The sequence below is a fragment of the Penicillium malachiteum genome (assembly GCF_028827825.1).
Source record: "Penicillium malachiteum strain IBT 17515 chromosome Unknown utg000001l:1.0-8184562.0:1.0-8186909.0, whole genome shotgun sequence".
In the NCBI taxonomy this organism is placed as follows: Eukaryota; Fungi; Ascomycota; class Eurotiomycetes; order Eurotiales; family Aspergillaceae; genus Penicillium; species Penicillium malachiteum.
This window is the reverse complement of record NW_026643094.1, coordinates 602,592-614,827: the sequence shown is the minus strand read 5'-3', so window position 1 is coordinate 614,827 and position 12,236 is coordinate 602,592. Positions and strand designations below refer to the sequence as shown.

The 12,236-nt window shown below is 47.0% G+C and overlaps 4 protein-coding genes across 4 annotated transcripts; 3 read left to right on the top strand and 1 right to left on the bottom strand.

The window, feature by feature from the left end:
• Positions 1-333: 333 nt before the first annotated feature.
• On the top strand, positions 334-2,388 carry N7483_000228 (sugar porter family MFS transporter; the record flags this gene model as incomplete). Its single annotated transcript, XM_057083666.1, has 4 exons — positions 334-709; positions 771-847; positions 914-2,144; positions 2,204-2,388. The coding sequence occupies 4 exons, from the start codon at positions 334-336 to the stop codon at positions 2,386-2,388; spliced, it is 1,869 nt and encodes a 622-aa protein (XP_056949815.1).
• Positions 2,389-2,703: 315 nt separating this feature from the next.
• Positions 2,704-4,629, bottom strand: N7483_000227 (DNA topoisomerase 3; the record flags this gene model as incomplete). The annotated part of the gene is made up of 5 exons (XM_057083665.1): positions 2,704-3,490; positions 3,547-4,006; positions 4,057-4,226; positions 4,279-4,457; positions 4,513-4,629. 5 exons carry the CDS (start codon positions 4,627-4,629, stop codon positions 2,704-2,706), a joined length of 1,713 nt encoding a protein of 570 aa, XP_056949814.1.
• Positions 4,630-5,146: 517 nt separating this feature from the next.
• Positions 5,147-6,329, top strand: N7483_000226 (DUF1295 domain protein; the record flags this gene model as incomplete). The annotated part of the gene is made up of 3 exons (XM_057083664.1): positions 5,147-5,348; positions 5,398-5,516; positions 5,592-6,329. 3 exons carry the CDS (start codon positions 5,147-5,149, stop codon positions 6,327-6,329), a joined length of 1,059 nt encoding a protein of 352 aa, XP_056949813.1.
• Positions 6,330-7,252: 923 nt separating this feature from the next.
• N7483_000225 (uncharacterized protein) lies at positions 7,253-8,521 on the top strand (the record flags this gene model as incomplete). The annotated part of the gene is made up of 5 exons (XM_057083663.1): positions 7,253-7,295; positions 7,361-7,698; positions 7,759-8,099; positions 8,333-8,417; positions 8,498-8,521. 5 exons carry the CDS (start codon positions 7,253-7,255, stop codon positions 8,519-8,521), a joined length of 831 nt encoding a protein of 276 aa, XP_056949812.1.
• Between the last annotated feature and the right edge of the window lie 3,715 nt (positions 8,522-12,236).

The following is a 12,236-nucleotide window of genomic DNA, read 5'->3' as shown; positions in this document are numbered from 1 at the left end:
GCTTTGGGTCACTCTGGAGGATAGCTGGGCCCCACGGTACTAGGACCAGGATTCGGAGCAAGTTTGACTGCCATTCGCGGCTCATGCCGCAATAGAGTGCAAATAGATTGAAGAGAATGATTGTAGCGTTTGCTTGGCTAGCTGTAAGACGTCAGCCTTGTCCCCGCGCTGAATTTATGAGCTAGCTTAAAAGGGTTGTTTCCCCAGGGCATCATTTTGGAGCATGATAATTCCCCGCAGCTTCGTGCAGCTTCGTCTTTTAGAAATCTCCGAGCTCGTCATTTTGTCTCGATATCAAAAAGACCTTCCAGGGACCAGTGTCTGTTCTGCAATATGAAAGAAGGTGAACTCGTGGATCCCGATTCGGGAATTAATGAAAAGACTGATTATCCACCATCCTATGAACACGCGGAAAAGCGAGAGGGCGCACCTATTGATCTAGAGCATCGTGGGGATAATGAACTCAATACCGTTTTTCAGAATCCCCTGGCTGGGTTCTCCCGTGAACAACTTTTCGAAAATGTCGAAGCCTTCTGCAGGAAGTTCGACCTTATGGATGACCTTGAAACCTTCAAGAAAGGAGCACTGATCTCACAAAATCCCGAAGATGGACCTACATTGCCTGAGCTAAGCGCAGATGAGAAAAATGCTCTTGTTCGCGAGCATACGCACAAGTGGAATCAACCATGGCAGTTATATTGGCTTGCAAGTAAGTTTCAAGCAGTCATTGAGGCTGATCACTGTGCGGCGAACTAAGTAATATTCTACAGTTATGTGCTCTCTTGCGGCTGCCGTACAGGGCATGGATGAAACGGTGAATAATGGTGCCCAGGCATTCTACTTGAAGGTAATTGCAGCTATAAGCTAGTCACTCTCTTCATTTCTTGATATAGCACTGACGCTTAAACCAAAGCACTTCGGAATCGAGAACAGTGATAATCTTACCGGCCTCGTCGTCGGCGCACCCTATCTAGCATGTGCTATTTTGGGCTGCTGGCTCACTGAACCCATGAATCGATACTTCGCTCGTCGTGGTACAATCTTCATTTCTTGCTTTATAGCAGCCGTTGCCTCGATCTGGGAAGGTGTTGCCAACTCATGGGTGAATCTATTCATTGCTCGCTTCGTGTTGGGCCTCGGGATTGGCTCAAAGTCAACTACAGTCCCCGTCTATGCAGCTGAATGCTCACCTGCTCCGATCCGTGGTGCATTAGTCATGATGTGGCAGATGTGGACAGCATTCGGAATCATGCTGGGCAATATCATGGGCGTGGCATTCATGAACACTGGTGATGATCTCAACTGGCGTCTCATGCTGGGCTCAACAGTTGTTCTACCTCTAATTGTCTGTGCCCAGGTCTATATATGCCCTGAGTCCCCAAGATGGCTCATCCAGCATGGCAAGATCCATAAAGCCTACGAGAACTTCAAAATCCTTCGCTCAACGGAGCTACAGGCAGCGCGGGATCTTTACTACGCCTATGTTGGTGTAGAACTAGAGCGTGAAGTTAACAAAGGAAAGAACTTCTTCACTATGTTCTTCGAGCTTTTCACCGTTCCACGTAACCGTCGAGCCACTCTGGCAACCTGGATTGTCATGTTTATGCAACAGTTCTGTGGAGTCAATGTCATTGCCTATTACTCTACTACAATCTTCGTGGACTCCGGATACAGCACCTCTAATGCGCTGCTGGCATCTATGGGAACCGGCATCCTCAACTGGGTCTTTGCCCTACCTGCTGTTTTTACAATTGATACATGGGGTCGTCGCAACCTTCTCCTCTTCACTTTTCCATTTCTAGCTATATTCTTACTCTGGTCGGGATTCTCGTTCTGGATAGACGCTAATGATGGTCACAAAAGAATTGCAATGGTTACAACAGGGATGTATCTATTTGAAGTCTTCTACTCCCCAGGAGAAGGGCCTGTCCCATTTACCTATTCGGCTGAGGCTTTCCCGCTACATGTCCGAGAGGTTGGTATGTCGTGGGCAACTGCAACTACCTGGTGCTTTAACTTTATTTTATCCTTCACCTGGCCTCATCTACTGAGATCATTCAAGCCCCAGGGTGCCTTTGGATGGTATGCAACATGGTGTCTTATTGGATGGGTCCTGATCTTGCTTTTCGTGCCAGAGACTAAATGTGAGTGTCAACTTCTCTATCCTGGGGCTTACGCTTATACTAACCTCTTAATTGCTCAGCTCTTACCCTGGAGGAACTGGACCAGGTCTTCTCTGTTTCAACGAGAAAACACGCTTCATACCAGCTCAAAAACGCTGCCTGGCATTTCCGCGTTTGGATCCTTCGACAAAAGCTGGAGCCCTTGCGCCCGTTTTACCGAAATGCCGAGCGTCTCGCCGAGGTGGGCGATACCGCAACAAACTAGAGCCAACCCCTGGTGGCTTCGAAATTGACCGCAAGTTTGGCAAAGTTTATGCTAAGAGAATGCCTTTGGTAATGGAATCTATTGAGTAGTTATGGAAATCATTTTAATTTGACTAATTGAGAGATGTTTTTTGAGTTTATCTACTCCCTGCATACGTGCATACTAAGGAATCGACAGTAGTAGTATTAAGACCAAGAAGATGCGAAATGATATTGAGGGGTATCTATTTTTTTGAAGACAAAATCCAGCGCTTCTGATGATAACATGTATGAGCTGGAGCAGGACCACGAGTAAAAGATCTTCAGTTGGGGGTTATCAAGCTGCCTCTTCGACAAGGTATTTTCGGCAAGCAACCTTCAGCATCTCAATGCGTCTCTGCGTATGAATGAAGACTTCCCGGTACATGTCAAGACTCTGTTGCACAACGTCCTGTCGGGTCTTCGTGCCTGCACAGATCTCAAGCATGCGTAATTCCATCTCTTTCCGAAGGAATGGTTTGCTCAAGGATATGCTATTCGGAAGGCCTGCAACCACATTATCATATCCCTCAACGAGTGCAATTCCTAGTCGGGTTGGAATTAACTCTTCGACCGCAGTCCGTCCAGTTCCTCGCTTATTAGGGACAACGTATTCCCGATCTTTGACTTTAGCAATATGCTCTGCCATGGTGGCGTCAGTACCAATGCCGTTGGCATCCATCAGACCGATCAGCTCTGGTTCAGTCAAGTAGTTTGGAGCCGTGGTCTTTCCCTCGAAAATGTTCGCTTCGGTGGGCTGGAAGGTCTCGTCTTTCTCGAAATTCGGTAACTGCTGACTGCTCTCCCACTTGTCGTAGACGTAAACATCGAGATAGTTCCGCTCAAGCACGATGAGGCCGTTGGCATGGAAGAATTCATCTCCATATTTGATTTCAATCTCAGTACCCTGACCTTTTGCATCCTCTGAACAGCAGGCTAGGAATCGCCGAGCCACGAATTCGTAGACCTTTTTTTCATCGGCACTGAGTTGGCTTGGTGAAACCCAGGCTACAGGGTGGATAGGAGGATGTGCCTGATCATTATTGCGGCCTGATCGAGGTGTCCTGAATTTTCCATCAATAAGACTGCAGAGCGATGTTGTTAGCTTTCTCTTTATGGATGTTCGCTTCCGAATTCTTACTCTCTAGCGTATTGACCCCATGAGCTGTCTGGAAACTGTTTCTCTACCAGCTTCTTGAGGTCAATTTCCTTATCAAACTGATCTGTCTCCGTTCTTGGGTAGCTGATAAATCCCTTGGTGTAAAGACCTTCAGCAAGTTTCATAATCTTTTGACTGTCCATGCGAAGGAACCTGCTGCCCATCATTTGGAGATCAACGGTTGTCAAGGGCAAAGGCCGCCATTTGCTCTTGGGTTTTTTGCTAACTTTGCTGACTTTGGCTTCTTTTGCAATCAAGCAGCGTTCTAACATCATGATGACGGCAGCGCGGTCAAACAAATGGACACGTCTCCAGAGGAAATTGACCACCTTTCCTTCACGCCGAAGCATAACTTTGATGCCCCAAAAAGTCTCTGGTTTGAAGTTTTGTACTCGGAGATATCGGTCGACCACGAAGCCCAAGGTGGGAAATTGACATGATCCTAGAAAGCATAAGATAAGCTATTTTTGTAAAATGAATGGATAGATGTACCATAGCTAATGATTTTGTCTTTCAGAATTGATGTCACAGCCTGGAGCTGAAGAGTCTGAAGTCGAGTAAAAGCGGCACCAATACGCAGATCAAGTTCTATTCTTGCCGCAACGGCATTGGCTTGATATTCATCAAGCTCGACTGGTTGACGAGCAGCTTGGAGGACATGACTAGAACAGTGTGAGAAAGTGTTGGTGAGTGGCCTTTATAACAGAAACTCACGCTCTCTCCGTGTTGCTGAACTTGGCTCTCTTGACCTCTATTCTTGCATTGCCACTTTTGGCCTGGTTGCGGACCTCGGCCCCAATATGTTCTCCTTCTCGATCACAATCAGTCCAGATGAACAGTGCTTTGCTGTATTGTGCTTGGTTTCGAATATTTTCTGCAATCGGCAGTTTGTCCTACAATAGCCGTTTAGTTATTGTAATCGAAACCTAACACGCGGGGCTTTCAAACCTTGTCAACATCTTCATGAACTGGAGCCTCAAACAAGGCGCCGGGGGGACAAGACATCCAGCCCTTGTACTGGCGCTCGAAGTCCAGGCCTGTGAGATGGCCTATCACGCTGGTCATGGTGACGGCGCAGTCCCCCCCACGATCCACCAAAATTGAAGTTGAATTCATAATTTTTCACATACGGACTTCCCCGAATGGCATGCTGAGTCTTGGGTTTCAGTTGCTAATCCTGTTCATGCCATAATTCAGAAACACTTACAGTCTGAAAAGACCCTCCGGACAGATGAGTGGCCACTGCTCGCGCAATGGCCGGTTTCTCCGCCACGCACAGAATCTTTCTCGCCATGGTGAATCCACCAGCCACAATCAAGCGGGACTGTATCCGCAAGTCACGGTGACATATCTTTTCTGGTTGAAAACCAATGCAAATACTTCGGGACGCGAGGGAGTTGATGCCTGAGGAAATAACGCGCTCGTGGCTTGGTGCCTCAGGCATAAATTACTATACCCGATGAGGTAATCCAAACATAGACCGCAACCCGGAACTTCTTGTTGTTTGTTATTTTCCCCCCCGAGAATAACATACCTATCCAAATCGAGTTGGCGGTTTGTCTTTGGGTTCTTTTGGGATAAAATGGCGAACCTTCCACTTCCTACTGTCCAGTCCTTGGCGGATTGCACATCTTTTCAACAGACCGTGCTCCCCTACCTCGAGCAGCTGCAATACCTCCCCGCTAGCTTGGGCGAGGCGGGCTGGAATCTGGATAACCTGAAGGCCGTCTACATAGCCACCAATCCCTTGACTACTGCATTTGCGCTAGCCACGGTCTTGGCCGGTCTTTTTTTTCTTGACTGCTGAGATCAACCGGAACTTTTCCCAAGTAGATCGTTGTTGGTCTCTGTTGCCTACTATATACAATGTGCATTTCGCCGCTTGGGCGCGTTTGTCCGGAATCCGTACCCAGACTTTGGATACCATCGCTGTTATTAGTATTCTGTGGAGTGTATGTGCCCTGTGAACCGAATGAGGATTTCTTCCCCGAGTCTTGACTTTTGCTAACGCAGAATCTGTTCGATAGGTTCGTTTGACCTACAACTACTGGCGCCGAGGTGGATACTCGATTGGATCGGAGGATTATCGCTGGAAGATTGTGCGCGCGCAGATCAACAACACTTTCCTCTTTACCCTGTTCGACTTTGGATTCATCGCCTGCATTCAGTCTTTGCTGCTTCTGCTGCTCGCCTCGCCGTCCTACGTATTCGTGATTTTGGCAAACAGCCAGGGTCCCGAGACCTTTGGCCTGCCCGACCTGGCTTTCTCCCGCGCTGTTTTCTTCTTCCTCATCATCGAGTTCTTCGCCGATCAACAACAGTGGAACTTCCAGGCTGCGAAGCACGAATATCTCAACAATGCCCGTATCCCGGAACCCTTCAAGGACCAGTACACTCCTGAGGATCTGGAGCGTGGCTTTGTCGTCAGTGGGCTCTGGTCATGGTCACGACACCCTAACTTCGTCGCGGAGCAGGCTATCTGGTTGACCATGTATCTGTGGGGCGCCTACCGCACCGAGAACTACGTCCAGTGGACCGGTCTCGGCGTTTTGGGACTGCTTGGTATCTTCCAGGGAAGTACACGCCTGACTGAGTCTATTACTGCGAGCAAGTACCCTGAGTACAGTGAGTACCAGGCTCGCGTTGGCCGGTTCTTGCCGCGCTTCTCCGCAGAGGCGAAGACCAAGTCCAAGGGTAAGAAGAAGGCTGCCCCAGTTGAGGATGAGCAGTCTGTTGAGAGCACCGAGAACAAGAAGAGCAAATAAATAGTAGATGAGATATAGTTGCGGTGAAGGGATCTACTAATACTCTGTTATACCATTTGGGCGGGATTTGGTTTTTTTTTTCTTTCTTCGCTATGTCTTTTTATATAATTTATTGCACATTTACTTCACATTTAAGTTTGCTTCCTGCTTTTACTACATCATGACCGCAGATGTCCGATATCTCGACCACTTTTGCACCCACAGTAACCCCGGCTTCAAGTTTATATGCAACCTTGGAGTTTCAAGGTTGTGCCTCTTCATTACTAATGGCTCATTTGAACTGTCCATGGATCCCCAGGTTCCCATGGTGGTAGCAGTACTAATACAACTTGAATTTCCAACGTTGGACCCGGAGACTGATGCGGTCATGACCAGCACTTGAGTGCCCAGCTACCTAGTACTTCCAAGTTTGGGTCGGACTTTCAAACATTTGAAACACCACAATATCAATAGTGCTGCATTTACGATTAACGTCAAATTTATGTCTGGAAAATAATCGAGACATAGGTAAAAACACCTGCGAACTTGAACTTGAAGGGTAATGATGGAGGACCCGGACCCGAACGATCGTTACTGGAGTTTTGACGCTCTCTGGGATGTATGTGTATTATGTCAAAGACGCAAGCCAGCGAAAACTTGCAGGACAGTGAGTTTAATCCAGAATTAGGAGATATTATAGTGCATATCATGACTGACATGGATTTTCACTCTAGTTGGCCGGGCATATGAATACTTCGGCGTAGTAAAACATCATGATCTTGAGCAGATCCAAAACGCTGAGTCGGAGTCTAGCTGAGTCGGAGTCTGAGTCGGATGAAGACACTTACTCTGATAGCACTCCAACACCCAAATTTCTGGCTCATGATATTTGTTGGTCAAGGCTGATGAAACATTTTGATCACGTACCCAAATTCGACAAGTTGATGGAGGCACTACAACGAGTATTAAATGCATTCTGTGTGGCTGGTAAGTCCATTTTACAGAGAAGACCTCTTGGATTTGACCAGATCCATGACTCACTCAGCTTCCAGATAGAAATGAGGATCCTGACCCGTACCAACCCCCAATAGCCCAAGAGCCGAGTTTTGAAAGCGTCATGGGTATTCTTCAACTTGACAATGCTCAAAAAGCCCCTTCGAGATCCAGCAGTTTCAAAGCCAACTTTGAAAATTCTGTCGCTTCCGATTTGGACCCCTTCCTATTGCTTTCGCCAGAACTTCGATTGGGAATTGCTCAGTATCTCCCCACCGTCAATTTTCTCAATCTCAGGCTTTCCTCGAAAGCTATGGTTCTAATATTCGACCGCCAGGATTTCTGGAAAACGAGATTTTGCCTGTACGGTGATCGAGGCTTTTTGGATTTCTTAGAAGTAACAAAGTACAAGGATTGGAGACTCTTATATCGATCTATTAAAACTGATAAACTATAGAGTCAGAGCCGTGTGCTGAATGACTTATGGCAGCAATGGATTCACAATCAGATGATCAGGGATATGTATCTGATGACTGGAGCACCTGGTCTTGTTCCATTAGCTGACAACACCCGAGACCCAAGTTTGAAGTGGACAGGGACTCAGGCTGCCCAACAAGGTTTCTTTGACGATGACCCTCCGAAGATTGACGGCTGCCTGCGACATTACTACCGGCAAAAACTTTTTGTTTCCAAGGATAACTGTGATAAATTCTCGCTATTGAAGCATGCTCGGTTCTCTCAAACGATCGCACTGCCTGGCCGAGTCCTGGCAATTGCTGTTTCCGTGTTCACCGAAGGGTATGCAACATACATAACAGGACTTGATTTTATCCATGGATCTGATGACTCGGAACAAGTCACCTCTTTTGGCTATCGAATACCTGGAAAACAGGTCATATTTGATCTTTATGGTGGAATTTTGACGGGATTTGACATGCGGATTGAAAGAGGCCTTGGCCTTTTGGGTATACGACCAATTACAACAAAATCTGATATGCACTATAACTGGGCTGGTCTTGAACGTGGTCCAGGACCCTCGTATCCAAGGATTTTCCTGAACATATTGAACAGTTGGATGCGAAATCAGAGATTCTGGCTCTTTATGAGACCTTCGATGTGAGCAATTTCTTTGAAATTATCAATTCAAATTCTATGTTTACTGAATTGACTACTGATGGTGCTAACACTCTTGATAGGACCATAGGATAATGACTCTTTAACTAGGCTCGGCTACTCCTAGCCCATCGCTGTGAATTTAGGTAGCAAAGTGGGCCACTGGCACTGGCAGATACTCCTGAGTCCAGACAACTTGAATGCGCCTTAGCTCTGTATTACTAGCCAATCTTTTCCCTGTATGCTCTAGAGATCAGATTTGGCTGAGAATTTTCAAAGACGATGTTCGTCACGCTTCTAACATTTTACTCTCGCTTATCTATAGCTACTAGCATACTAGTTGACTACATATCAGGGGCCAGGGCTGGCGTGAACATGTGCAAAATTTGGTGCTGTTGAGCGGAAAGTGATTGTATCGTGATATTAGGCAGCTAGGGCACCAAATTCAAGTTTTATGGTAACATGTGAACACTGACACCTGTGTGCAATTCTAGCAACCACCTATAGAACATCCTGCACTAGGTATGTAGCATCATATAATACTAGTAATATCATCCCACAAATTCATTATCAGAATCATGATCAACATCATAAGTACTAATTATGTATGATCAAACTCGACCTCGAAAGTATTAGGCGACCAGGCCACTGACGTGACTGGCCCATGGTGGCCTTCTAGAGTCAACATACACTGACTTGTGGCCGTATTCCAGATCTTGACAGTTTGATCCTTGGAACCTGACGCGAGCCAATTTCCATCGGGTGACCAGGCCACTGACGTGACTGGCCCATGGTGGCCGTCTAGAGTCAACACACACCGACCTGTGGCCGTATTCCAGATCTTGACAGTTTGATCATTCGATGCTGATGCTATCCGGTCGCCACCAGGCGACCACATCATCGACATAACCCAAGATTTATGGCCTCTCAATGTCAAAACACACTCTTCTCTGTTCTTATCCCAAATTCTCACGGTATGGTTCCGGGATGCCAACGCGATCTGGCCACACTTGGGTGACCAGGTCACCAACTTGTTCCAAGAACTACACCAATGATTCCAAGAATTAGGGGATTTCAATTCCGAAAAAGAATCTTCTATGGCTATCTCCCAGATTTTGACAGTATAATCCCAGTCGGAATGACCCGTCAGTATCGACACACTCTCTTTTGTGATCGTATTCCAGATCTTGGCCGTCTGATCAGGGGACGCCGACGCGAGCAAGGCACCATCCGATGACCAGCCCACTGATGTGATCCAATGACTATGGCCTCTCAGCGTTGACGCTCGCGGCCCCTTAGCCATACTACCCCCGATCTTGACAGTTTTGGCATTGGATGCCGATGCTATCTGGTTGTCATCAGGCGGTGGCCTGATTATATTTTCGTTCTCGCCTATGCTGTGGATAAGACGACCCGTATCTGCCTCCCAGATCCAAGCACCCTTATTGGATACTGACACAAGCTGGTCATATTTGCGGGAAGATGCACTGGATCTTCGGTTTTTACTCGAAATCCCTTTCGTCTTTGCCGTGTGGAGATCTCCCCTAGATTGTCTGGTGATAAAAGATGGCACATCTTGACTCTCAATCGACAACTTGAAGTTCTCCTTCGTCGCTTTTTCCAGCAACTTAAACGCTTTGCGAGCTTCGCTATCAGCTCTGATAGAAGAATGATCTTTGATATGCCGTCTGGTGGTAGACGGTGACATATCTTGATTTTCCATCGACACAGCGTTCCCAATCTCTTTGTCCAACACTTTGAGAGGTTTTTGTCTGGTGGTAAAACGTGGCACGTCTTGATTCTCTATCGATACAGCGTTCTTTATCTTTTTGCTCAATCCTTTGGCAACTGGGCCATCGAAAATTGACGGTCCTCTGGTATTTATAGGTGAGACTTCTTGGTTTTCCATCGATACAGCGTTCCCCTTCTCTTTATCCAAAGTTTTGGCAGCTCTGCTACTACTAGTAGTAGCATGCCTATTTTCGAAAAAGAACAGTCCTCTGGTGGAAGGTGACACGTCTGGACCTTCTTTCGACGAATGATTCCCCATCTCTTTCTTCAACGATTTAACGCGGACTTGTGCTTGTGCAGGAGTATTGGGAGGGGGAGGAGATACCGATACAAGCCCAGGGTTTGTCATCTGCGCCCTTGGAGCTTGTGACCGCTGTATGTCATCCATGCTGTATGTGTTCGACCAGTTGTTCGACGGTAAGATTTCTTCAGTTCCAAGGCTATCTGGGCGGTCCATATTGCATTCGCCCCTATATGTAACATGTTAGAACCACTTTCAAAGTATACTTCTTTAATCGAAGATAATACGTAGTACCTGGTAGAGAGACTAGTCTCCATACTGAACCAATTGTGATCTAGAATTTCCTTAATTGTGAGCCGTTGTTTGGCAGATCCGGCCATGGTACTGGAGACAAAATCCATGCAATATCCGGTCGAACACTTATTGAGCGGTTCAAGAAACCTTCTTTGCTGACTGCGAGGGTAGTCACTGCGAGCATATTCGAGTACTGAACTTTGGATCCAAGAACGGAGGGGATCCGGTTCTTAGGCAAAATGCTACAGCCCCAAGTGCCCACACATCGATAGCTCCTGTGTATGGTCCTGCTGAGTAGCTGAGTAGCTCTGGTGCTATATAGCCAGGACTCCCAATCTGGATAGTTTTCGGGGTTGTGCGATCCGTATTTTTGGAAATTCCAAAGTCCGCCACCTTCACGTGCCAGTTGGGCCCTGGGAGGGCGACGAGGATGTTCTATGCTATATCAGTATAAGTAGATCAGGCCCTTTGACTCGTGCAATATACCAATAGCTTAATATCCCGATGAAAAAAATTCTTTTGATGCATACATTGTAGAGCTTGGGCTACCTGGTACGTAATTGACGCTGCTTCAGGCTCGAGGATCGGGGTACGGGTTATGTATTGCTGAAGATCGCCATATTCCAAGAATTCCATGGCAATATAGAAGTTCTCCATATCATCGAACCAGCCAAGGAACTGGACGAAGTAGATCTTATACTAGAACTAGTTAGTCTTGGCTGCTCCGATACATTATCGACCGCCCAAGTGTCAAGCGGAGTGCCTTGTTCGCCTACCTCAGGGACATTAGGGTTGGAAAACGTTTTCAAGGCTTCGAGCTCCCTTCTTGACATCTCCGAGAAACCCCCCCTGTTCCTTATTGAGTCGCTTAACGGCACGGAAATGATCTTTTGGTGGCCCAGATAAGCAGTGCTCTTGCCAGACAACGCCAAATGTCCCTTTCCCTAAACGTCGTGTGGGCCGTCAGCACTCGGATCCCGCTGGTCCTTGGTGGTGCCGGTCTCCATTCGCGTCGAGTCGGGTTTCTAGCTTCCATTCAGGTAGACGCTCGCTAACGAATCCATGGGCCTTCGATTTTCTCTTTGACAAAGGAGGTAGTTGATAAGAAAATATAAAGGTAGTACGCAGAGAGTCGACATGCACCGTTTTAGCATCATGTGCGGGGTCATGGACCTTCAAGTTTCACCTAGTAGACTTTGTTCCTGTAAGGTTGCCTCCAGGCCTCCACTGGCAGGGCTATGTAGGTGGTTTCAAGTTGCTGGCGCTAAAGGTAAGTCCCTAATTGGTCGAAATTACCGGGATTGCTATCAACTTGAAGGAGCATGGGATGGTGTGTCATGTTACTAGTGGCCTCTCAGTCTGTGTCTTACTAGTTATGGGGCGATTTCAAGCTACAGCCATTTGATTTCATGGCAGATGGCTGACAGGATTCATTTACAGATTTTAAAGCGCGAAAATAATTATCATCATACACACCTGGCTTGTCTTGATTTCAA